We start from the raw sequence: 26,829 nt of genomic DNA on the forward strand, positions 1-26,829 counted from the left end.
CCAACCCCAGCAATCAGATTGTCCTGCCTGTGGCCACCCTTACGGTCGCCTCTGAATGCGCCTACAAGGCGTTTTTGAAAGTCCCCAATACCGGACAGCCAACCCAAAGTTTTTCTAGCACCCGGCAGAAGCCTCAAGAGCCCTATGCTGAGTTTGTGAACAGGCTCCAGGAGGCCCTCAAGAGGCAGGTTGACAACGAGGAGGCCCAGGGCGAACTCCTTAAGCGCCTTGCCAAGGAGAACGCCTCCGCTGAGTGCCGCAAAGCGATCACAGGCCTAGGAAGGAACCCCGAGCTGGCCGACATGCTCAAAGCTTGCCAGGATATCGGGTCTTTCGCCCATCAAGCCAGCCTTCTAGCCGCCGCCCTCTCCGCTGCCATGAGACAGCCCCGAGACGAGTGTTTCAATTGCGGCAAGCTAGGACATTTCCGGAGGAATTGTAGGCTGCCCGGCGGGGGGGCCTACAACCCTGACGGAGGAGGGTCTCTCCCCAGAGGGCGAAGACCCCCAGGAAAGTCTAGGGCCGGGCGCTCCCAATGCCCGCTGGGGAGGCCCGCGCCCGGGCATCTCCCCAGCCCGGAACCAAGATCCGCACCTCAAACCCTTCCCCCGGAGCTCCCCCATGAGATCTTCGCTGCTCCAGCTCAGTATAGTGATCCCATCCCCACGGAGACCATTAGGCTGGTCTTGCCAAAAGCTTCCGCCGCTGAACAGGGGTTGTTCATCATCCCAGGGGTCATCGACTCCATGCACCAGGGAGCCATCCACATCCAAGTATGGACAAACATCCCGCAGAAACTGCCAAGTTCACCTGAACACCCTGCCTCTATGCTCTCACTTGAGTCTAATCTAAGTTCAGCTAATCTAAATCTCGTTGCTCGCTCCCCCTCTACGTCTATACTTCCTGCTCTGCTAGCCCCTTCTATTTCCAAAGTCACCAATTATTACGCACTCCGCCAGTGCCACAGAGTGGCGCGCATTTCAAAATCTCTGCAGAGTCGACAATCACTGAACTACAAGCAGCTGTGAGGATCAAATCGAATCCTGCGTAGCCTCTGAGCCTGGCCAAAGCCTTCTAAGCTCAAAAGCTCCCAGTGGCAGCAAAATGGGTAATACCTCAGAGAGAGCAAGATCTCAAATCAGAGTTGCAATCACTCCTCATTACTTGTATCTTGGCGCTCTGTATGCCTATATACTTATTACTCTGTATGTCTTGCCCCCTTTCAAGAGACCCCTAAAATTTTCCCTTCATCAGAGGGATTTATCCATTGCTTCTAAGCTATGCTCTTATGCTTCAATTACAGTCTCTCTCCCTTCCTGATTATGTGTACCCATTAAGCCCGGCTTAGCCCATTACAGCATCCGCCTTCGCGGGACACAGCTGATGCGTGCTCCCCAGGATACCCGATGGGACCTGCTTCAAGCCGCCTCCATCTTAGTTTAAACCTTCAAAACTTTCTTTAAAACCTCTCCTTGAAAACCTTTCCAGCCGTCCATCTGAGCCACCACTGCCACATTGGCATTGGCATGCAAGTTTACATATGAAGCCAAAATCATTTTCATGCTCCCACATTCTCTGCTGAGCGCTCCCTGGCTAGTCACAGTGCAAAGGGGGGTCTCTCAGCCACACCTATCTTACACAGCCTCCGCTGTGAAGGTAGGAAACTGAGCTCAAACGAGGCCAAAGTCCCCTTGCGGGAGGGGAAGGTAGAGGCTGGCTTCCAAACCCTTCCCCCCCCCCTGCCTTCCTTTCTGCACACCCTCCCTCTTTCCTAATGGGCTGTGACGAACCCCACCTCTAGATCCTAGAGGATCTGATAAAGGGTTTTTTGCAAGCCCCTCTCAATTTGCTCCTGTGATCCAAACCTCAAGCCCAGGAACTGTTTTCTTTGCATCTTCTCTATATCTTTCCTATAGATGCTATATTCACGATATGACTATAATTGTGAGATTGTTCAAGTTGCTTTGCAAAAAAACCCACACCTTAGACGGTGATTGGGATTGTTTTACAAACAAACATCCGACCTGGATATGACCTCTCCCTTCTCCTAAGCCGAGGGCAATTCCCTGCCTTGTATCTCTTAACGCAGAATGTTGCAAGAGTGATGGATTTATTAGGAATGGGCCAACTGGCCCTAGCGAAAGCTTGGCTGAAACAAACGAAAGAAAGGGGAGTAGTTCCCCCCCCCTATCGACCCAATCAAGGTCTCATCCAGCAGACCATATCCAAAGTACTCCTTCTCTATTCTCTATCTATCAAAAAATTGCCCACCCCCCCCCCCCCCCACTTAGGGCTCGGGCTTTCCATCGTCATCTATAAGGACTAACTCAGCCAACACGCCAAAGCCCTAGGGGAAAAGCGTTGCTTGTCTTTTCTCTTCCATACAGGAGTCCAGCTGTACATGCCAGACCAGCCCCATCCCGCGGAGATGGAGCGGAGACTCCCACAGAGGATCCGACCCCGCCGCCCTGTCGAGAGGGCCCGATTGCCCCCCCAGCCTGGGCCGAGATGGGAGGAATCTCTCTGGAGCCAGCACGCCCATTCTTCCACAAGGATCACAGCCCAGCTGCATGGTCACCCCCCTAGAGGGAACAGCAGCCTGGGCCAGCTGTGGCTCAGAGGTTGATGCAGCGTGTTGCTGCTCCTCATCTGTCGCTATTCTCTCTCCCTCTCTGCAGCCCCCTGAGCTGAAGCTTGGAGTTGCAGCCAGGGACATTCCTGATAAGATTAACCCTTGGAACTCTCCGGCTGTTCTCAGCAGCTTGAATGTGTGTTGGAACTGCGCCTTCTCTCACAACCTTGCTTCGTGAGAATCACTGAACCTGCTGTGCTAAAGATTTATCGATAGCTTTCTCCTAAGCTCTTGAGAAATCCATGGACTCTAGCATGCCATCAGCTCTTTCTTAGCTTTGGTAGTCCAAACAGCAAGAGCCATGCATTGGACAATTATCCACCCACGGGTTCCCTTCCTTCCATTACATCATCCAGCCTATGTATCGTTTTAGCCATGTTTTATTGTTTAAATTTATTGCATGCCCTAATTTTTGAAGTTATGTTATTTGTTATTGCTGCAATTCCGCCTAGCTGTCTGCCGGGACTCTCTGCTACCAAGGCTCCACCCCAGGAGCCCGGGCCGCCCGCCCGCCGCCCGCTCCGCTCTGCCTTTCGATCCCTCCTGTCCGAAGCGACGCGGTCGCCCTCTCAAAGGCGGAGCCTGTCTCCCTCATAACTTCCCTTGTAGGAGCCCCCGGACTTGTTTCCTGCTTAACACCAAGACTATTGGCCCGCTGGCCTGAGCCCTTGCCTAAACCCATCGAATTCTACCTCCATTGCTCTGGAACGCTCCTGGCCTCCGAGGCAGCAGGAACTTCGTAAAGAGACCTAAGACAAACGTGCAGCTATTGATTACTTATTGTTATTAAATCACCAAGGAAGTGAGAATGTACACATAATATGTGTTGTTTTAATCTTTTCTGATAATTCCCCAATTGATTTCATATGCCAGTACGTGAGCTTGCAGGAAGTGGTATCTGTCTGTCAAGTATGATGTTTTGCCCCATTGGTGGTCGGCCTCACCGGAGCTGGCTGCCGGGAGGATCGTTGGGAATGCTATTGTACAGCTCTGCATTGGTTTAATTGTGTGTCTTACTCGTTATCGGATCTTGTTTAGTTCAATGTGTGTCTAATATTGCCTATAGCGTGTGCAAGAAGCCCCTCGAATTTCCATTACCCCACTTAACCAAGTTCTAATGTTACACAAGCAGCTCGGTCAGCTTGACCAGACGGCTGAGGAGACAAGCGTCCCTTTAAATCGTACCTTAGCATTTCGGTCCCAGCACCACAAAAATGTAAAAAAGGAGGAAGTCTTAGTAATGCACTGCTGACCAAGCAGCACCGTGGTAGAACGTTGGGGCGTAGCGGATTTCTGACCTTCTGGTCGCACCGCACCCCCACTCCTCAATGTCCCCTATGAGTCACGGGTCATGAACTGTCTGGCTCAGTCACCGAGCGCCCGGGACAATGGTCTTGCCCCCAGGTGAGGATTGAGCTCAGGCAGCTTACGCTCCTCTCCGCACGTAGCCAGGTGAGATCATGCATCACATGATGATCTCCAGGTCTCCCGGTCTCCCGCTCATCTCCCTACCCACCTCCTTTACACGCCCACAATGAAACCCTAATAAAAGGTGCCAGAGACCAGCACAGGGCAGAGTTGTCAGGATCACGAAATCCCGCGCTTCCTGTTGCTGACGCTCTCCACCAGATGAAACCTCCTCCGCGTCTCGCCTATTCCTTAGCGACGACCCTGCGGGGACGACTACACAACTCCAAGTAAGTGACAAGCTCCCCTTCTCTTTGAAGTGTCCCTCCTACCCAGAGTAGCCACTGGGGCAGGGGGGTGGAGGACACGGTACCCAACCACAAAACCTCAGAAGTCACAGAGGATGTCCTTTCTTTGATGGTGCAGGTTTAGATCAGACTGGAGGCGACATGTTGCGAATCTGGCATGAATTTCTCCACTGCTTAGCCTGGCTTGTGTCCCTCACTGATATCTTCTGCCGTCCTCCTGACTCCTGCACACACACTTAGAATTGTATGTTTGTCTATTTTATGTTTTGCAGAGTGAATTCCCACCGGCTTGCAAGAAGAGACCACACAGAAACCTTTCTGGACTTACACTTAGATTAAATCCAGAAGCAGTTGTGGGCTGATGGGGTGTGCACTTGCTGAGCCTAAAAGAGATTTTGGGGTGCTAGTGGATAACTCCATGAAAATGTCGCAACCCATCATGCTTCACCAGTGGAGAAAGGCAAACCCTGTACTCGGGATTATTAAGAAATAATCCCTGAAAACAAGCAATATGATCATGCCTCTTGATAACCCTAGACTGAGGCCCCTGACACAGAGGCCCCTGCAGTCCAAGCTCTGCTGACGGCCGTGAGTTTGATCCTGACGGAAGTCGCTTTCTGACAGCCAGCTCAGGATTGACCTGGCCTTCCATCCTTCCAAAGTCCGTGAAATGAGGACTCAGCTTGCTGGGGGTAAAGTCAGTGGTGGGATCCAAACATTTTAGTAACAGGTTCCCATGGTGGTGGGATTCAAACAGTGGCGTAGTGCCAATGGGGCTGGGCGGGCCCGACGGGGGCGGGGGATTAATAATTTCTCTGTTACTGTAAAAAACTCTTACTGTAAAAAAAAGTTCCTAATTTCCAGCTGGTATCTTTCTGTCCATAATTTAAACTCATCATAGCAAGTCCTATCGTCTACTGCCAACAGAAACAACGACTTCTCCTCTAATTGACTGCCTGTCAAATACTTAATACTTTCAAACACTTCATTTTGTTTCTAGAAATCAAAAGAAGGATACTTTCCTTAAACAAGGAACTTTACCATATTTCTAAAACATGTTTTTAAAACAGCCCAACAGGGAGAATTATCCCGTTTTCTACCTTCGCTAACCAGCCACATAGGAAACAACAGGACTTGATTATTTTTGGACCTAATGGAATTTCTAATGGAAAAGCAGACCCAATTAGTAACCCCCTCTCGGCACACACCAATAATTAGTAACCCACTCTCGGGAACTGGTGAGAACCTGCTGGATCCCACCTCTGGGTAAAGTGGGGAGGCCTGGGGGAGGCCATGGCAAACCATTCCATAAACACAGTCTGCCCAGTCAACATTGTGATGTGACATTTCCCCGTGGGTCAGTGATGACCCAGTGTTTGCACAGGGAATTACTTTTTTCCTTTACCTCTTTTTTTAATAGCTTTATGGTGGGACTTCGTGTGAAATACTGTGTGCATTTCTGGTTACTATGTCTCAAAAATGGCACCACAGTGCTTGAAAAAAGTACAGAAGAGGACAACAACCCAGATGATTGAAGCACCTTCCCCATGAGGAAAGGCTGAAGACTGTGGGGCCTTTAAGTTTAGAAAAGAGGCGACCATGGGGGTGGGGTGGGGCGGACATGGCAGAGGGGGACCAGGAGAAAGGGGGGAAACCCACTGGTGGAGATCAGCAATACTGCTGCTGCTGTTATATTTCCTATCCCAACAAAAGAAACGCGTTGCAACCACCGCCTTTCAGTGCTCAGTATAGTGTATTGAACAATAAAGTGCATGTGTATATTTAACATATAATACAATTACAACAATTACAACATTATTTTCTCTATATTCTAATATTGAGAACCGTAGCTATCTGCTACAACTGTCGCAATAAAGTATCCCTTTCAATGCGTTGTGTGCAGTTCTTTGTTGATTCAGTTTCACTTTCCTATGTTGATAATTGTCTCCTGTTTCAGTCTCTGGAGATTCCAAAACTCAAGTAAGCTCCGTATATAACAATACTTCCTATGCCGATACAGTTATCTCATGGTCTGGTCTCTGAAGATTCCAAGACTAAAGTAAACGCCGTGTATAATAAACGGACTGCGCTATTTTTTAACCGTTTTCGAACTATCTTCGTCAGATTACTTATACATCTTAGCAGCCATAGTCGGGGTAAATATTTATTGGTGGAAATTTTTCACATTCATCAACCTCCCCATCTGGCTTTCTAGTGTTAAATATACACATGCACTTTATTGTTCAATACACTGTACTGAGCACTGAAAGGCGGTGGTTGCAACGCGTTTCTTTTGTTGGTATTTCATAACGTTGCACCAGTTGTTATTGTAATATTTCCTATCCCCCCCAGAGCGGGCCCTCAGCAGCTAATAACAAAGATCTTCCCGCCCGCCCCCCCCCCGCATGCTCCTGGCCTCCTCCGGCCACCCCCTCCCTGCCTCTCAGTTGCTCCTCCCCCAAGCCCCGTTTGCAAAGGGGGGGGGGCGCCTTTGGAGGACATGTGGGTTGTCTCCGCACCAAAGAAATGAACTCCTAGAACGGCCTCTAGGGGAAGGGGGCGGGGAGGCCACTTCCTTCCTTCCTTCCTTCCTTCCGTCCTTCCTGGCCCCATCGGCAGCCCCTTCCCGGAGTGAGCCAAGGGGGAGTTTGGGGGCTGGCTGGGTGGGGGGGCGGAGTTGCAGGGCTGCAGGGGAATGTGGGGTGGGGGGAAGGGGGAGCAGAGGCCCGCAGCCAAGAGAGCCGCCCCACTTCATAGCTTGGAGAGGGGGCTGCTCCGTCTGGCGCCTCCCCCCCCCCTTTTGCACAAGGCTTGGTGTGTGTGTGTGTGTGTGTGTGTGTGTGTGTGTGTGTGTGTGTGTGTGTGTGTGTGTGACATGTAGCCCCTTCCCTGCATTGTGGAGTCCTGGCGAGGGGGGGAGCAGCGGAGGGTCTGGACGACTCCTCTTGGCGGGGTGGGGGGTGGGTGGAAAGAGGGGGCTGGGTTGGGGAGGGGGGTTGCTTAGGGACAGACCCCCTGGCGGCTGCTGTGAGGGACGAGAGGCTGATTGCAGAAGCAGAATCTGTGTGGGCAGGGGGAGTCTGTGCCCCCCAACACAGGCAGGGGGGGGTGAGCAAGCGGACCCCCAGCCTCTGTCTGTTCTCTGGGGCATGCAAGGCCTGTGCAATTGAAGCTCATTCAAGGAGGGGCTGAGTCTTTATTGGAAACGAGGGTGGGGGGGAGATCCCTGAGCAAAGAGCTCCAAGGGATCCCAAGGGGGTTCTCTAGGGGTGGGAAACGATACCTCTGGGGCCAAAATCCTCACACTGAGGGCTTGAGGTTGGGGTGAAATGTAGGGCCAGGATCTGCTAGGCAGGCCCCAAAGCTTGGAGAAAGGAAGGGGGGAGCAGTGAATGGGGATAAGAGCTTCCTTTCCCCCTTCCCTTGTTCACCCGTCCCTGGACTAGAAGGCGCCACTTTGTGCTAAACACAGAAGCCCCTAAAAAAAGAAGAGCAGCCAAGAATTCATACCCACAAGAAATGGATTTTGTAGCCGCTTGAGACTGGGGAGGGGGCTCATGGGTGAATGGCTGCGGAGGGGCTACAGATTTGGGGGGAGCCCCCCTTCTACCTGTTCTGCTTCTTGGCAGCCTGGCCCCAGCTGGCCTTTTCTTGCATCCACTGTAGAATACAACAAGAACAACAACATCATTTATAAGGCATATAAGACAGTAGAATATAAAAAAATGCAGCTGCATCCTTTGCTTTTGAGGAAATGAATGAGGGGGAGCCCCTCCCTTGCAATCCCCCTCTCATTCCCCTATTAAATTACTGGCTGCGTTGTGGGCTGCTTTTCTACTATGCTGCATGTGTACCAAGTGGGGGTAGGGTCCCCCCAGGCTCCTGGGGAAAATGCACCACTGTTGCAGGATCTCTTCAGGGTCAGCTGGGTGCGGAATGGAAGAACAGTGCATGCCCCAGTGCTGGGTGCGGAATGGAAGAACAGAGGGAAGGCCCCCATCAGGCATGTCCAGGATTCCTACAAGCAAAGACAACGGGCACAGTCTTTTTCTTTGCAGTACTAGCGCTCTATGGGCGGGGAGTTTTCCATGATGCAGAGAAACATTGATAGTTGTCACATTCTGGGCTGCAATCTCCCCTTGGCACCTTAAGAACATAAGGACAAGCCTGCTGGATCAGACCAGAGTCCATCTAGTCCAGCACTCTGCTACTCGCAGTGGCCCACCAGGTGCCTTTGGGAGCTCACGTGCAGGAGGCGAAAGCAATGGCCTTCTGCTGCTGCTGCTCCTGAGCACCTGGTCTGCTAAGGCCTTTGCAATCTCAGATCAAGGAGGATCAAGATTGGTAGCCATAGATCGACTTCTCCTCCATCAATCTGTCCAAGCCCCTTTTAAAGCTATCCAGGTTAGTGGCCATCACCACCTCCTTTGGCAGCATGTTCCAAACACCAATTACCTTGGGCCAGATAGTCCAGTTTTAGTCCTTAATCTGTAGCTGCAGACATGAAACATAATTTGATAGTAAATCTGGAACGATCCACTAAAAAAAGGGAAGATACATTATTTAGACCTGTTGGTGCATTGTGGGGGTGCCAACAAGCCACAGAGTCATTATTTTTTTGGCTGCTGTCTCTGGGTATTGGCGTAATATTTGGTTTGATGGTACGTTTGGGCTGTCCCAGTGCAAAACCTATGACGATCCATGCTTCGGAACCATGCTTTTGTGCCGTGGCAGTGCCACAGAACAGTGGATGCCTGATTTTTACAGGGCACACTTTGGCTGTGAATGTGATCTGTGAATTGATGGTCAATTTAGAATGACCTTGCACAGAAGTGATAAGGATATGTCCTTTAGAAATGCATTATTGTTTTCATTGTCAGAACCTTTTCACAGTCAGAGGCGACCCAATAGAAGAAAAGATGGAAGAGCAGGACCTAGGAGGACCTGGACTTGGCAAGAGAGCAAGGAAGGACCCCCATCTCCTCCAAGCTAGCACTGGTGTTGAATTCTGGGAGAGAGCCATTCCAGAGGCCTGGGATCAGGAGACCGTGAACTCAGAAGTACTTTGCCGACGCTTCCGGCAGTTCTGCTACCGTGATGCTGATGGGCCCCGAGAGGTTTGCAGCCAGCTCCATGGGCTTTGCAAGCACTGGCTGAAGCCAGAGAGGCATTCCAAGAAGCAGATGCTGGACCTGGTGATCCTGGAGCAGTTCCTGACCGTCCTGCCCCAGGAAATGCAGCGCTGGGTGAGAGGATGTGGGCCGGAGACGAGTTCCCAAGCTGTGGCCCTGGCCGAAGGGTTCCTCCTGAGTCAGGCAGAGGAGAAGAGGCAGGCAGAACAGGTAAGGGCTTGTCTTTCCAGGCATGTCCAGTTCAAGCTACAGTAATTCACCTCGTAAGGCTTCCCTACTTGTCCAAGTTCTAATCCTCTGAATGGCAGATTTAAGAAGGGGCATCAGCAACCCCTTTTCCTGGGGAATTTCTTATTCCTCCAGATAGTTCAACAGTGTTGAAAGAAAACCCTACCGGGTCTATTTAAAGGAAGATGCAGTTTCTGGGAGCGGGGCAGGATCTGTGCCTTGTCATGGTGGTTGAGAGCGGTGGATTCTACTCTGGAGAACTGGGTTTAATTCTACACTTCTACCCATGAGTGGAGAAGAGGACTGGGTCAGAAAGGGCTGAGCGAGCTCTGGTTTTCTTTTTGGAGGGCTTTTCTCAAAGCCACATCTTTTAAATAGTGTATTTTTAACAGGGGGTAACAGGGGTTTTCTCTTTTTTCTCTTTGTCCTGGGGCTGCTGAGAGGTGGGGCTTCCTATTAGCTGTGTTGCTCAGTCAGTCTCTGGAACCAGCAGAGTAGCAGTGGAGAAGAGGACTAGGTCAGAAAGGTATAGAAAGCTTAAGGGGGAGGCACACATTAAATGTCAATATTTGAATATCTAAACAGAATTAGATATGAAGGCAGGAAGCCAGCGGGGGAGGAGGGGCTTTCCAGTGTTTTGCACTGAGTTTCACATGTACGACTATCTGCCACTAGGACAGAAGTTGTGGGTGTGCTCTCGCTGCAATGAGCTCCTGGCACTCAGGAAATGTGTGTGTTCTCTTGAAGCCAAGGTGGCAGACCTGGAGAAGCTGAGAGAGGCAGAGAGGGTGACAGACGAGGCTTTCAGGAACCTAACAGCCGGGTCCCACTCCCAAGGTGACATCTCTTCAGATGTCATGGAGCATGAGAGTCTGGGGGACGGAGGGTGCCAGTCTGGGGTGGTGGAAGATGCTCCCTTAGATGGGACTCCTTCCTTCGCTGGTGATCAGATATCCTCTCGCACTAAGGATACCCCTTAGGAAGGTGAGGGGCTCCTTGTAGTAGGCAATTTGATCATTAGAAATATAGAGAGTTGGGTTTGCGAGAGGCGTGATGACCGCATGGTGACTTGCCTGCCTGGTGCGAAGGTTGCGGATGTCACATTTCGTCTAGATAGGCTGTTAGACAGTGCTGGGTTGGAATCAGCAGTTGTGGTCCACATTGGCACCAGTGACATTGGGAAATGTAGCCGAGAGGTCCTGGAAGCTAAATTTAGGCTGCTAGGTAACAGGTTAAAGTCCAGGACCTCCAAGGTGGCAATCTCAGAAATGCTACCTGTTCTACACACAGGGCGAGCTAGGCAAGCAGAGATACATGGTCTCAATGCGTGGATGAGAAGGTGGTGTAAGGCAGAGGGTTTCCGATTTGTCAGGAACTGGGGAACCTTTTGGGACAAGGCAGGCCAAAAGGGAAAGAGGAACCAGGCTGCTGGCGCTCAATATTAAAAAAGTGGCAGAACAGCTTTTAAACTGATCCCTGGGGGAAGCCGACAGGAGCTGAGGTGACTTCGGTTTGGAATACAGTATCCATGGGGATGCAGACAGAGAGGGAGATTTTTCTAAATCAACCACATACAAGCAAGGAGCATAGCAATGTGATAAGTGATAGTGTCTACAAAAGGCTAGAGGGCAAATCACATAAATCCCAGGTTAGGAACAGAGACATAGGTGTCTTTATGTTAATAGTAGAAGCCTTCGACCTAAAATGGGGGAGCTGGAATACAGCGTTTTGAAGGAGGATACAGTGGGCATCACAGAGACATGGTGGAATGAGGAGAACCAGTGGGATGCTGCTATGCCAAGTTACAGGCTCTACAGGAAGGTCTACTGGGATAGGACAGGGCGTATTGGGGGTGGATAGGACGGGGGATAGGAAGGATAGGAAGGATAGGACAGGGCGTATTGGGGGTGGGGTTGCCCTCTACGTCAAAGACAGCATAGTGTCACATAAAATAGACAATGCAGAGGGAGCTGATTCCCCTACAGAAGCACTGTGGATATCAATACCAGGTGTGAAGGACAGTTTAATATTAGGAATATATTATCGTCCCCCTGACCAAAGCGCACAAGAAGATTCTGAGATGGAAAAAAAAATTAGGCCAACAAAAGCAAAAATGTAGTGGTAATGGACAATTTTAACTATCCCCACATAAACTGGAAAAATGCATGTTCAGGTCATAGTAAGGAGAGAGCATTCCTGGATATGCTAAATGACTGTGGCTTAGAGCAGATGGTTGTGGAACCAACCAGGGGAGAGGTGATCCTAGATTGAATTCTATGTGGGACCCAGGATCTGATGCGGGAAGTCAGTGTTGTTGAGCTGATAGGGAACAGCGACCACAATGCTGTCAGATTCAGTATCTCTGCATGCGAACAAGTGACAACTACTAATGTAGTTACATTTGCCTTCAGAAAGGGAAATTTCTCAAAGATGAGGGGGATAGTGTGTAGGAAGCTGAAAGGGAAAAGGAAGAGAGTCAAAACTGTCCAAGATGCTTAGAGGTTATTTAAAAACACAGTCATAAAAGCTCAGCTGGAATGTGTTCCGCAGGTTAGGAAAGACAGCGCCCAGTCCAAAAGAAAGCCACCATGGTTAACAAGGGAGGTTGAGGAAATTATCAGAAAAAAGAAGATGTCTTTTAGAAAATGGAAGTCCAGCTTGACTGATGAAGAAAACCAGGGGGAACACAAATGGTTGCAAAAGAGAAGGGACGCAAAAAAGGATTATGAGGAATGTATGACTGCAAACATCAAGACCAGCAACAAACAGTTCTTCAAGTACATCAAAAGCAGGAAGCCAGCTTGGGAAGCGGTAGGCCCGTTAGATGATGAAGGAACAAAAGGTGTGCTAAAAGATGACAGGGAGATTGCAGAGAAGCTGAATGAATTCTTTGCATCTGTCTTCAACCAAGAGTAGGTGAGGAAAATTCTTTAAATCTGAACCAAGTTTTTCTCTTAGGAGGTGAATCCGAGGAACTAGCGAAGATAGTGGTAGACAAGGAAGAAGTTCTGGCAGCCATTGATAAACTAAATGCTACCAAATCCCCTGGCCCAAATTGCATTCACCCAAGAGTTCTTAAAGAGCTCAAGCATGAAATTGCTGATCTTCTCATTTTAATATGCAACTTATCCCTGAAATCAGCCTCCATCCCTGAAGACTGGAAGATGGCCAATGTCACACCAATCTTTAAGAAAGGATCTAGGGGGGACCCGGGAAATTACAGGCCAGTCAGTTTGACATCTGTTCCTGGTAAATTAGAAGAATCTATCATTAAAGATAAAATTATAAAACATGTAGAAAAGCAAGACCTCCTGAGGAAGAGTCAGCAAGGCTTTTGCAGAGGCAAGTCCTGTCTTACAAACTTACTAGAGTTCTTTGAGGGTGTAAACATGCATGTGGAGAAGGGGGAACCAGTGGACATTGTCTACTTGGACTTCCAAAAGGCTTTTGACAAAAGTTCCTCACCAGAGACTATTGAGAAAACTCAGCAATAAAGGAATAAGAGGGGAAGTCCTCCTATGGATTAAAAACTGGTTGAGGAACAGGAAACAAAGGGTGGGTATAAATGGGAAGTCCTCACAATGAAAAGATGTAGGGAGTGGTGTCCCCCAAGGATCCGTTTTGGGACCAGTGCTCTTTAACCTATTCATAAATGAGCTGGAAGTAGGGGTGGGTAGTGGGGTGGCCAAGTTTGCAGATGATACCAAATTATGTAGGGTGGTGAGAACCGCAAAGGATTGCGAAGAGTTCCAAGCAGACTTTATAAATTAGGTGAGTGGGCTAAGAAATGGCAAATGCAGTTCAATGTAGCAAAATGTAAAGTGATGCACATAGGGGCAAAAAATCCAAACTTCACATACACGCTACAAGGGTCAGTGCCTACTAGCCTACAGACCAGGAAAGGGAATTACGCCTCTTAGTTGGATAGTTCCATGGGAATGTCAACTCAATGCATGGCAGCTGTGAAAAAGGCAAACTCTATGCTGGGAATAATTAGGAAAGGAATTGATAATAAAACTGCAAGGATTGTCAAGTCCCTATATAAAGTCGCGGCACTGCACTTGGAGTATCAGGAACTAGTTCTCCGCTGCCACATCCTCGCAAAGGATATCGAAGAGATAGAAAAAGTGCAGAGAAGGGCAACGAGGATGATTGAAGTACTGGAGCACCTTCCTTATGAGGAGAGGCTGCAGCGTTTGGGACTCTTTAGTTAGGAGAGAAGACGTCTGAGGGGGGATATGATTGAAGTCTATAAAATTATGCATGGGGTAGAAAATGTTGACAGAGATCATTTTTTCTCTGTTTCTCACAATACTAGAACCAGGGGGCATCCATTGAAAATGCTGGGGAGAAGAATTAGGACTAATAAAAGGAAACATTTTTCACGCAACGTGTGATTGGTGTTTGGAATATGCTGCCATAGGAAGTGGTGATGGCCACTAACCTGGATAGCTTTAAAAGGGGCTTGGACAGATTTATGGAGGAGAAGTCGATCTATGGCTACCAATCTTGATCCTCCTTGATCTGAGATTGCAAATGCCTTAGCAGACCAGGTGCTCAGGAGCAGAAGCAGCAGAAGGCCATTGCTTTCACCTCCTGCAGGTGAGCTCCCAAAGGCACCTGGTGGGCCACTGCGAGTAGCAGAGTGCTGAACTAGATGGACTCTGATCTGATCCAGCAGGCTTGTTCTTATGTTCTTATTACTCCAGTTTGGAGAACCAAACTGTTTGCCTGCTCCTTCTCATGAAGTCTTCTGGGTGTCCTTTGGTTAGTCACAGTTCTCTCCAAATTCTCTGAGCCCCACCCACCTCACAAGGTGTCTTTTGTGCGGAGAAGAAGGGAAGGAGTTTGTAAGCCACTTTGACATTCTTTATGGATGAGGAAAGCAGGGTATAAATCAAAACTCTTCTCCTTCTACTTGTTGTCTTACTTTTTGCCGTTTCTGCAGTTTCAGATGTTGGGTCTGTCCATGAAGATGGAAGTTAAGCTGGAAAGACCTCCGTTGGAGGAAGGGCAGCTGGGCCAGGGCCAGGAATGTGCCCAAGATGCCCTCTCTCATGGTAAGGACTCATTTTGACTAGATGGCATTGGGGCACCCAGTTAATTCGATGAGTAGAGAATTCTGGTCAAGGAAAAAATGAAATGCGTTTTCATCCAAATTATGGTGCTCAGTGTTGAATAGTTGTGTTTCCCATAGAACTGGATTAGAAAATTCATGGAGACAGCTCCTCCCATTGATTACAATATTCACATCCCTCCTTTCTCCAGTAGAGAGACTCAAGGTAACTCAAAACAAAAAGTAGACAAATCTCAGCCGAGTTCCTCAGTCTTGTGAATCAACAAAGTCTGCGTGTTCTAAGAAGAGTGGGCAAATGTGTTTTGTGCTCATGCTTATTGGGCCACTTGGCTAGGCACTATAGGAAACAGAGCCCTGGATGAGGGATGCTAGACTGGGGGCAGGCAGGGCTTGAGGTGGGTGTGATGCCATGTTGATGTTGCCTGTGGCCAAAAACCCAGATGTGACATCAGTAGATCAGCAGATGCGATGGACACTCATTGAGATGACCCTCCGTTTCTCCATGTACTTAATTCAAGTCTGGGTTTTTTTAAACTGGTGTGATAGTGACTTTCCAGATAGTTTTCCTGTTTTTCTTCCACCAGCAGTGATTCAAAGGCCCACCCAGTGTCAGTGGCATCTATTGTCCCCCAAGGCACATGGGTATCTTGTGTTTCTCTTCTGCCTCTCCCACTACTTACAGTGGAACCTCGGTTTTCATTGGTAATCTGTCCGAAAAGAATCGATGAAAACCGAAGCTGATGAAAACCAAGGCAAACTTTTCCATAGGAATCAATGTAAATCCAATTAATCTGTTCTAGGCACTCCAAAAAACATACCAAAAACACATTTTTTGGTGAATAGATGTAGTGTTTAATGCTGAAAACAGTTACAAACAATAAACACTAGGACCAGCTTCAGAGCCAGTGGACCAATGTCGCTCCAGAAAACTGTCCAAAGATGTCTGTTTCTGATGCCTCTTTAAGATTTGTCTGAAATGGGGCCAGACATTGTCATTAAACAAGTTGCAGACACGGCCTGCAACAGCTTTGTCGGGGTGATTTTTCTCCACAAACCCCTGCACCTTACTGCAAATCGATGAAAACCGAGGCAAATTTTCCACTGAAAAAATCAATGAAAACCGAAACCAATGAAAACCGAAGGCAATGAAAACCGAGGTTCCACTGTACCAGAAAGGCTGTTTGCTAAGTATACATAGGGCAAGGTTTCACAGCCCTGGGAACTGGGGTGCAGAAAGCACGATTCACAAAAGCCAATAGAACTGGAAGTGGAGGCTAATACCCTTTCTTGCCTTTTCTCTCACTCGCAGGCAGTGATGAAGCTGTGTTGATGTATTCCGGTTGTAGAGGTGTGAGAACAGCGGCTGCACCACCAGTCCAGGTACGACAGATGAACAAAGGACAACCGGGATCCCGTCTCCTTTCTCAGGGGGTCTTTTCTCCTGCAGTTGGTGCTGAGGGGCCCAGGCAAAAGGCTCTGAATGCCACTCCTTTTACACCCTTAAAACCTCCCAAAATATCCTCTTCCAGCACATTATTTTGTCCTGGCGTGAATTTGCCTTTTCTTTCAGTCTCCAGTTTCTTTTGAGGCCGTGGCCGTGTCTTTCACAGAGGCAGAGTGGGCACTGCTAGATCCAGACCAAAGAGCTCTTTATGAGGACGTCATGCTGGAGAATTATGGGAGCGTGGCTTCTCTGGGTAAGGAACTACCACAGGTGCCAGACTCACACATTTCTGCTTTTGGGATTATGCACGAATCAAAATTTTGAACAGTAATATGTTGTGTGGCGAAACAGGCTTGCTTTTGGCTGGCAGGCCCTATTTCGCCCTCTGCACTCTCCCAGAAGTTGCCAACTTTTCCTGGGGAGGGCTAGCTTTCTCTCTGGGTAATCTGCTGCCACCACCTGATCATTTGAGGACTGCCCGCTGGGGAAGATCAGGATTTCCCAACTTCCTTTCCAACTGCGAGGCCTCTGCCTCAGTTTCCCCTCTCCTGGGTTCCACAGGGTAGATTGGAGGTCCTGGAGGAAAAGTTGCTTAGCCTTCCTTTATCTCCTATTTAGATAGCGCATCCAGGACAGTGGGGCATACATGGCACAGAGAACTGTCCTCCACATCTAAGGTTTAAAAAGTATTGATTAAAAAGAAAACAATTACCAGTATGTTTTAGCACAGCACCAGATGGTGCAAGGGTTTCCAAACAAAAGAAGATATAAACGCCAATCCCCTGCCCATATCTCTTAACGTACCCTAGCTAGAAGTTGTTGAACATAAGGCATATAAAGTTAGAAGTTTGCAATTCTCAAACAGTTCACGTTACCTGACTGAGCACATGGTCCAAAAATGGCTGCGCCCTTCCCAAGCCACAGGTCTGCTCCACAGCAGAAGGAAAGAAAGAAGAGACCTCGCCCCTTCACTCCCAGCAATTTATCAGATCCCAGACCCCACCCTCCTTTGACCTGGTCAGGCTGGGTCAAGATATCTCTTCCCCCTAGCATTTCCTGATGGTTCATCTGGAATCTCTAAAGTCCTCCAAATCTATAGCTCATTCCGCACATGCAGAGTAATGCACTTTCAAACTGCTTTCAGTGCTCTTTGAAGCAGTGCGGAATAGCAAAATCCACTTGCAAACAGTTGTGAAAGTAGTTTGAAAACGCATTATTTTGCCTGTGCGGAAGGGGCCTATGATACCTGATGGGAGGAGGGGAGGAAAAAAAATTTAAAATGGGGGGAAGGAGCCATTTCTCCACATGTTGCGTTGAGACCTGTCCCACTATTTACTCCCTTGTGGAAGTCTCAACTTTGCAGGATGACAGCATAAGCGAGATTCAGCATGGGTAACTACAGCCACTCAAGCTACTTAGTTTGTCCATGTCAGCTGAGTCACCCAAACTTCAGAGAGGTTTTCCGGCCTGAGGCCAACCTAGAACTGAGAGGCCCTCTGGAAGACTTCGGAAGAGGCCACATAGCTGTTTCTGGTAGCGTTTTCCCCTGATATTTCGCCTTCATCTGTGGCTGGCATCTTCATGAAACATCTGTGGCTGGCATCTTCATGATCCTCTGAAGATGCCAGCCATAGATGCAGGTGAAACATGAGAAAATGCTACCAGAACACAGCTATAAAGCCCAGCAGAGGCGTATCTAGGCAAACTGGAGCCCTGGGCAAAACCTGAGTTTGATCCCCCCCCCACCCTCCCAAGACGGCCACCTTCTCCCACCATGACCAAACAATGATTTTTTCCACCAGGTCGTTTCAAAGTTACCATCATATTATAGAACATCCCCCAACTCACAAATCTGAACACAGCAATAGGCCATGCCACACAGCAGAAATAATTTTTGGAAAACATTTTCAAAATGCTTTAAAAATGTTTTATTACAACAAGAACAACAATGTTTTTTACTGCTATGAAAACATTTTATGGTGTTGTATCCATTCCCCCCCCCAAATTGGGGGAAACAGCATCATTTTCAATGTTGTTTAAACTGGGGACCCCAGATTCTTCCTTTAAGTTGGATTTAAAAGGAGAATCTGGGCTCCCTCGTTTAAACAAGTGATGCTGGAATCCACCCCCAAACAGCATCATTTTCAATGGTGTTTAAACTAGGGAGCCCAGATTCTCCTTTTAAATCCACCTTAAAGGGAGAATCTGGGGTCCCCAGTTTAAACAACATTGAAAGTGATACTGTTTTGGGGTGGATTCTCCCCCACCCTGAAACAGCATCCCTTTCAATGTTAAAACTGGGGACCTCAGATTCTCCCTTTAAATCCATGCTGAAGGGGGTAGATTTAATAATAATAATGACAACAACAACCTTTATTAGGCATTGAGAGAATAAAAGAAAGAAAGAAAACAAGCATTGGCAGGAAGGGAGTGGATTTTAAAAGAGAATTTGGGGAAATTTAGGGGGTGCCTGTTGTCAGGGGTGCAATTATTAAGATAGCAGCACCAAAATTTCAGAGTATCTTCATGAGACCCTACTGATGATACCACCCAGGTTTGGTGAAGTTTGGTTCAGGGGGTCCAAAGTTATGGACCCTCAAAGGTGTAGCCCCCATCTCCAATTAGCTCCCATTGGAAACAATGGGGGATGGGGGCACTCCCTTTGGGAGTCCATAACTTTGGACTCCCAAAACCAAACATCACCAAACCTGGGTGATATCATCAGGAGAGTCTCCCAAAAAATCCCTGAAATTTTGGTGCTGCTAGCCTAAAATCTGTACCCCCCTGCAGGCCAAAAATGGAAAAAACACTGAAAATATAAAATCCCCCACAAACGAGCCTGCAATTTTGTCGCCCACCACAAGGTGGCACCTTGGGCAGCTGCCCACTTTGCCCAATGGGAGGAACGCCTCTGCAGCCCAGAAACCACACAACACCCCACATCCTAATTTCTCAGTTGCCAAACTTTGGAAAACACTTGGGGGGGTGGGGATGAGGTGGAATATCTGATAAACAAAATGGTCACTCATTAATGATCAGTGCCTGGTGTATGGTTTGGCTTCTTGCCCATGTGCTCTGTGGAAAAAGACAAGGATAGTGTTTCTGAAGGAAAGGTTGAGGACAGAGACAGACCATCAATGCAGGAGGCAAGCCATGCGGACAAGACAGCTGATAAGCCCATTCTGTCCCACAGAGGATGCTTCTGCAAAAGACTAGTCCAAGAAGTAAGATCAACCAAAATGAGAACAAATTATTGTCTTTGTGCTAACCAGAGAATCTGCTCCAGGGAGAACAAAAACAAAAACGAGAATCTGGCTTTTGGGAAGACCTTCAGAAAGAATATCACTCTTATTTCTGAGAGGCAAATTCCCTTAGGAGAGAAGTAGTATGACTGCCTGAAGTGTGGAAAGGCCTTCAGTCAGAAATCAGCCGTTTAATCCTATCAAACTCATTTCATACCAGTCTTTTCTGATGCAGCGGGCTTGGGTACCCTTTTAAAGTGTTTAATAATATAGTGAAACATGTTTGTGTAGAGGGGATGTCTAGGGAAGATCAGACATCCATGTGTGGATTGTAACAGGGCCTGGCTACTTACTTTTAAGTTTTGGATAAAGATATGCTCTCAGCTACACCATGGAAGCCTATTGCATAGGGCCTTAGTTGAGGTCCAAAGCTTAGAGTGGTGGAATATAATAAACGGTAAACTCAATGCATTGGGTTTCTCATTAGAGGAATTGGTATTGAAGGACCCCCAACAAATATATAGCCTAATTAAAGTTAGACTATATGATCAGGAGTATCAACATCTAATCAATCATGCAACAACAACATGCTCCCCATTGTACTTTGGTATAAACCCTGATGCTGGCACAATGGCCAAATATTTATCACAAATCCCAGATTCCAAACAACGCTGGGTATTGACTCGAGCCAGATGTAATGTTTTTTCCCCTGCCCTTTTGCAAGGCCAGATTGAGAAGCGCCCTCTATTACATAGAGTATGCCCCTTCTGTCCCACCATGGTGGAAACATTGGACCACATTTTATGTTATTGCCCAAAATATAACCCACAGAGGGAAGCTTTATTACTACCAGTAATGGGAAATGTGCCTTCCAAAATATCAATCCCAAAATTGTTAAACAGTAATGATCCTCTTACACTTGGGAGAATAGCCAATTATTTGCTGCAAGTCATGTCCTTAAGAGGTATGTAAAATACGCAAGTATAAAATTATATTTAAATGTGAAATACTCTATACCTCTGGTACTCCTGGGTTATCATAGAAGGTGTATACAAGGTGCTCATTGTTATTTATTGTATTTTAATGGAAATTTAATTAATTTATAGCATTAATTAGTATATACCATTTATAGATCCTGGGGAAGGTTATACCTTTTTAGTAAATAGGCTGTGAATAACGAATGGCTAGAAATATCTTAATCCTGCCTTTTAAGTGTAGTTGAACTATATCTGTTCACAATTCCGTGTACAATGGAATGGTCAAATTTTTTAAATCTATATTATATTTTTATAAATGAAGTGTGATTTTAGTATGTAAAATTACGCATAGACGGCATGTACAACTCTTTTAAATTTGGTGACGGTCTGTGTTCGGGCTTGTGTGCCCTATGCCAATAAAGGTCTATTGTGTATTGTGTATTGTGTGTAACAGGATTTCTCTTTTTATCCTAGCAGGGGATGAGCAGTGGAATGAGGGTGATGGGACAGTGCTAAGTAAAGTCCAGAACAAAGATTTGGAAGGAATCTTCAGGAATCGAGGTGGACCTAATAAGCAGACAGGAAGTCACATGACTGAAAACAGGGATAAACCCATTTCATGCCAAGAGCAGGATTTCAATGAACTAATCCAAACAGCAGAGGAAGTGCATAAGTGCTTAGAATGTGGGATGACCTTTTCTGGTCAAGGCCAATATGAAATCCATGTGCAAATGCACAGTGGAAAAAAGACCCATCAATGGTTGGATTTTGGAAAGAATTATGTTCGCAGAACAGAACGGCCTAGCCATCAAAGAAGGTATAAAGGAGAGAACCGTTATAGCTGCACAGACAGTGGCAAGAACTTCTCACAAAAATCAGATCTTTCTCAGAACCATTGTGGGACTCATTCCGGAGAGAATCCGTTAATTGGCATAGAGAGTGGAAATGCCTTCTCTGGCATAAGAAAGTGTATTGTACATCTTCCAAAGCACAGTATGATAACGGCACATAAATGTTTTTGGTGTGGAAAGTTTTTCAGCTGCAGATCAAAGCTCCTGGTGCACCAAAGAACTCACCCAAAGGATAAACCTTTTGAATGGTCAGAGTGTGGGAAGGGATTCAGTCAGAGTAACACTCTTCAATGGCATCAAAGAACTCACACAAAGGAGAGACCATTTGAATGTTCAGAGTGCGGAAAGAGATTCGGTCAGAGTAGCACTCTTCAAAACCATCAAATCGCTCACACAAAAGAGAGACGTTTTGAATGTTCAGTGTGCGGAAAGAGATTCAGTCTGAGTGGCACTCTTCGACGGCATCAAAGAACTCACACAAAGGAGAGACCTTTTCAATGCCCAGAGTGTGGAAAGAGATTCAGTCTGAGTAGCCATCTTCAACTGCATCACAGAACTCACACAAAGGAGAGACCTTTTGAATGCTCAGAGTGTGGAAAGAGATTCAGTTGGAATAACAGTCTTCAACTGCATCAGAGAACTCACACAAAGGAGAGACCTTTTGAATGCTCAGAGTGTGGAAAGAGATTCACTCAAAGTAGCAATCTTCAACGCCATCAGAGAATTCACACAAGGGAGAGACCATTTGAATGTTCAGAGTGTGGAAAGAGATTCAGTATGAATTGCACTCTTCAACGGCATCAAAGAACTCACACAAAGGAGAAACCTTTTGAATGCTCAGAGTGTGGAAAGAGATTCAGTCAAACTAGCAATCTTCAACGCCATGAGAGAACTCACACAAAGGAGAGACCTTTCGAATGCTCAGAGTGTGGAAAGAGATTCAACATGAGTGACACTCTTCAAAAGCATCAAAGAACTCACACAAAGGAGAGACCTTTTGAATGCTCAGAATGTGGAAAGAGATTCAGTCAGAGTAGCTATCTTCAACAGCATCAAAAAACTCACACAAAGGAGAAACCTTTTCAGTGCTCAGAGTGTGGAAAGAGATTCAGTCAGAGTAGAACTCTTGAAAACCATCAAAGAACTCACACAAAGGAGAGACGTTTTGAATGTTCCGAGTGTGGAAAAAAATTCATTCAAAGTAGCCATCTTCAAAGTCATCAAAGAATTCACGCAAAGGAGAGACCTTTTGAATGCTCAGAGTGTGGAAAGAGATTCAGTCAAACTAGCAATCTTCAAAAGCATCAGAGAACTCACACAAAGGAGAGACCTTTTGAATGTTCAGAGTGTGGAAAGAGATTTAGCCAGAGTAGCGCTCTTCGAAACCATCATAGAACTCACACAAAGGAGAGACCTTTTGAATGCTTTGAGTGTGGAAAGAGATTTAGTCAGAGTAGCACTCTTCATAACCATCAAAGAACTCACACAAAGGAGAGACCTTTTGAATGTTCAGAGTGTGGAAAGAGGTTCAGTCAAAGTAGCCATCTTCAAAACCATCGAATGACTCACACAAAAGAGAGACCTTTTGAATGCTTAGAGTGTGGAAAGAGGTTCAGTCGGAGTGCCAATCTTCAACTGCATCAAGCAATTCATGCAAAGGAGAGACCTTTCGAATGCTCAGAATGTGGAAAGAGATTCAGTCATAGTAACAATCTTCAATGGCATCGAAGAACCCACACAAAGGAGAAGCCTTTTGAATGCTCAGAGTGTGGAAAGAGATTCAGGCAGAGGAGCCATCTTCAAAACCATCGAACGACTCACACAAATGAGAAACCTTTTGAATGCTCTAACTGTGGAAAGAGATTCAGTCGGAGTAGCCATCTTCAAAGCCATCAAAGAACTCACACAAAGGAGAGACCTTTTGAATGCTCAGACTGTGGAAAGAAATTCAGTCAGCGTAGCACTCTTCAACGGCATCAAAGAACTCACACAAAGGAGAGACCTTTTGAATCTGCTAGAAAACAAAATTGCACCTGAAGCTGCCTGCTAGTGCAGAGCTCCAGAAAAAACTTTTTTATACCTAGGAATTGTTTTTTTAAAATGGTATTTTACACCCCACCCAGCTTTTATAACTTATGGAGCGTTGGTCTGGGATGTGTGTGGTGGACCGGAACAGTTGGGCGTGCAGTACCTTCATTTTCAGTATATCATCTTGGGACGTGGTGGGCCTGCTGCGGTGGTGGCCATACCTGTGATTGAGTAGTCAACCAGCCCTCCTGTCGCAGACAGTGGAGGGGAATACCCCCCTGGCCAGCGGTGCGGTAATAACTGTGCAGGGGGCAAGTGACAGAGACCTCCAAGAGATGACTGGCTGGCGGGCAACCACAACAGATGACAGCCTGAGAAACATTGACAGAGGGGAGCAGTGGCAGAGACCCTTGGAGAACGCCATGTTCAATACCAGTGAAAGGGTCTGGTGGCAGATGCCCCCTAATTGCAGTCAATTGTGGCCGTCCACCCCCAAGCTACAACAGAGGTTGTCAAGCGTTTTGAACGACAAGGACAGCAATGGAAGACGGCATTGAGAGCGTCATGGTTGGATCAGGCAGGCTGCATGGGAAGATTCAGCAGCGACTGCATTTGAGGCCCCCCTAGGTGGCATCAGGGGGCCATCATGAGAAACTATCCAGTGCCTTCTTGAGAACCTTTCTGACACCTACAGTGAAGGCCCAAATATAGATGCAGTGTTAGCGCCAAGGAACACACTGTCGATCCGTGGGCGGTGTGTGCAGCAGCGGGCCAGTAGAGAAGGCATTGGTGTCTGCCACAGGATGAATAAGACCTGGGTGGGTGAGAGAGTGAACTGTTTCCTAGTCCTATATCCTGTATATGCTGTAGTGTTTTAAATTCTTATGGCTATCCTGGCTGGCAAAAAATTCTGGTGGAACAGGAACAGCTGCAGTAAGCTCACAGCTGAAGCAGAAATAAAAGGCTCTTTGGTGAAAAAAGACCGTTTATTCAGACATCTTAGAAAGCTCAAGTACACGCAGTGGCAGGAATGACACTTCCCGCCAGAAGCACAGGTTATAACTCTGTCCATCCCATCCCCCTCCCGGCTTCCCATGGGAACGGAGACCTCATCTCCCGCGCAGAGATAAAGTCTCCGCCGATGAAGCTGGCCCATCGCCCGGGCTGTGGAATGTACTCAAGGTTAGGCGGCTGCCCTTCCCATCAACACCATTGAAACCTTTACACCGTTTTACAGAACTCTGTAGGTCCCACGGGGCCCTGGTCTCTTTAGGGAGCCTGTTCCACCAGGTAGGGCCTGGCCCTTGTAGAGGCAGCTGGATCTTTTTTGGGCCAGGGATCTCCAGCAGGTACTCCTCTGAAGGACGGAGGGATAGTTTTTAGGCTTAGTTTAGTGTAGGTGGGATAGTGTTATATTGTATTAGCTGCTAGGCTAGGTCTTCTAGGTTATTTGTTACTGGCTAGTTCACTGGTCTGCAACCCACGGCTCCAGAGCTGCATGCGGCTCTTTCAGCCATATACTGCGGCTCCACATAGCTGGAAGTCAGAGGGTGGCATGGGCATGTCCCTCCAGCCCTCCAGAGCAGCGCAGGAAGGAAAGGTGAGTGGAGGCGGCTCTGTGTGTGAGGGCGCCGCTTTTCACGTCCCCTCCACTCACCTCTCCTTCCAGCTGCCCTCCGACCCCTGGAGTTCAGCGTGGGCGTGTCCCTCCAGAGCAGCCACCATCCCCCCTCTGCCATCCTCGCAGCTGCCATCCCCCCTCTGCCCCACGAAGCAGGCAGCTGCCTGCTCCGTGGGGCAGAGGGTTTTTCCCTGCCCGGTGCTGCTGCCTCCCACAGCGCGAGAGGCAGCGGCACTGGACAGGCTGCAGCTGCCATTCCCCCCTCTGCCCCACGGAGCAGTCGGCTGCCTGCTCTGTGGGGCAGAGGGGGTTTCCGTGCCCGGCGCCTCCGCCTCCCAGCGCTGGAAGAAAAGTGAGTGGAGGGGCTGAACCGGAGGCCTCTGTGAAGAGCCGCCTCTCTGGCTCGGTAGATCTTCAGGGCCATGAAAAATGGGTTCAAATGGCTTTTTGGGTGGTAAAGGTTGCCGACCCCTTAGACATTATCACGAAATAAAATTGAGACAGAAAATGAATGGAAAGTACTGAAAGTCGAAGGTCAAACTTACAAGTAAAAAGCCTATGAAGATGACTTGATGTTGACAATAGAAGATCTCACTGAAAATGTTCAGAAGGTAAAAACACTTATACTTATTTGGATACGTTTTAGGATTCAAAATTAATACAGAAAAAACAGAAGTTCTACTATTAAATATGTCAAAAACGCTATTAGAATACTTAAAGAAAAGACAGGCTTTGACGTAATAAATAAAGTTAAATACCTAGGTATCAATTTAAGGAATAAAAATAATTTATTCGAGGATAATTATGGTAAAGCATGGCAGGATATAAAGAAAGACTTAGATGTTTGAAAAAATCTGAATTCATCATTAACCGGTAGAATTGCAGTCATTAAAAATAACGTATTACTCAAGTTTATGTAATATTTTCAAACCCTACTTATAATACTGTCAACAAAAAATGTTTTGATCTGGGAGACAACAACTACAAAATGTATTTGGAATGGGAGAAGAAGCAGGATTAAATATTTACATAGGATCCAAAAAAGAAAGTTAGGATGTATTGTCGAAGGCTTTCACGTCGAATGCTCAGGTGCCAAGCCTGGATAAGGGTTTAATTTAGCAGCATTTCTTTCAAGCTGTTTGTGGTTGCATTTCAGATCTGATGTTGGGCAAGGGAGAGCAGGTCTGTTACAGTCTAGGGTAGGAGAAACCTTGTCTGTGAGTAACAAAGACAAGGTTTCTCCACCCACCCTGGACACTCCAACAGATATATACTCCACTTGCTTTCCCAACATCAGATCCTCTGAAGATGCCAGCCACAGATGCAGGCGAAACGTCAGGAGAGAATGCTGCTAGAACACGGCCATACAGCCCGGAAACCACACAGCACCCAAAGTTAGGATGGTCTGCATTACCAGACCTACAATTAGATTATGAAGCCCATGGCTTAACATGGGTGAAAGATTGGATAGAACTAAAAAACAAACTATTATAAATTCTAGAAGGATTTAATTTGTACAAGGGTTGGCATGATTTTCTGTGGCCAATAGAGAAAAATAAGAACTTTAATAACTTTAATTCCCATATATTAAGAAAAACGGTAGCAAAAGTGTGGACAAAATATAAAAGAATTTTTACAGCAAAATTTCACAATGGGTTTCGAGAACTGAATCCTTAAGGATAAGGGAATTCACAGAACAAGACTAATAGCTTAATTATTAAGAATATATTAAGAATAGAAGATAAAGGGATAAATTTAAAAGCAAGGACAAAAATTTGCATGCAAGATAAACCCTGCCATTGGTTCAGTTATCTGCAAATAAATGAAACTTATAACAAAGATAAAAAATTGAGGTTTTCAGATAAAAGAGAATGAGTTTGAA

At 47.0% G+C, this 26,829-nt stretch overlaps 1 protein-coding gene across 3 annotated transcripts; it reads left to right on the top strand.

Moving 5' to 3' along the window:
* Nucleotides 1–6,842: 6,842 nt before the first annotated feature.
* Nucleotides 6,843–24,331, top strand: LOC125431934 (oocyte zinc finger protein XlCOF6-like). 3 transcript variants are annotated; one of them, XM_048495173.1, is made up of 7 exons: nucleotides 6,843–6,978; nucleotides 9,228–9,689; nucleotides 14,656–14,767; nucleotides 16,094–16,164; nucleotides 16,355–16,481; nucleotides 20,925–22,824; nucleotides 23,161–24,331. In XM_048495173.1, exons 2-7 carry the CDS (start codon nucleotides 9,267–9,269, stop codon nucleotides 23,333–23,335), a joined length of 2,808 nt encoding a protein of 935 aa, XP_048351130.1. In that variant the 5' UTR covers nucleotides 6,843–6,978; nucleotides 9,228–9,266; the 3' UTR covers nucleotides 23,336–24,331. The 3 variants fall into 3 exon arrangements, with proteins under 3 accessions (XP_048351130.1, XP_048351131.1, XP_048351132.1); XM_048495174.1 differs by having other exon boundaries at nucleotides 14,662–14,767; XM_048495175.1 differs by lacking the exons at nucleotides 16,094–16,164; nucleotides 16,355–16,481 and having other exon boundaries at nucleotides 20,922–22,824.
* The last annotated feature ends 2,498 nt before the right edge of the window (nucleotides 24,332–26,829 follow it).

This window comes from Sphaerodactylus townsendi, linkage group LG04 (assembly GCF_021028975.2).
Source record: "Sphaerodactylus townsendi isolate TG3544 linkage group LG04, MPM_Stown_v2.3, whole genome shotgun sequence".
Taxonomy (NCBI): domain Eukaryota; kingdom Metazoa; phylum Chordata; class Lepidosauria; order Squamata; family Sphaerodactylidae; genus Sphaerodactylus; species Sphaerodactylus townsendi.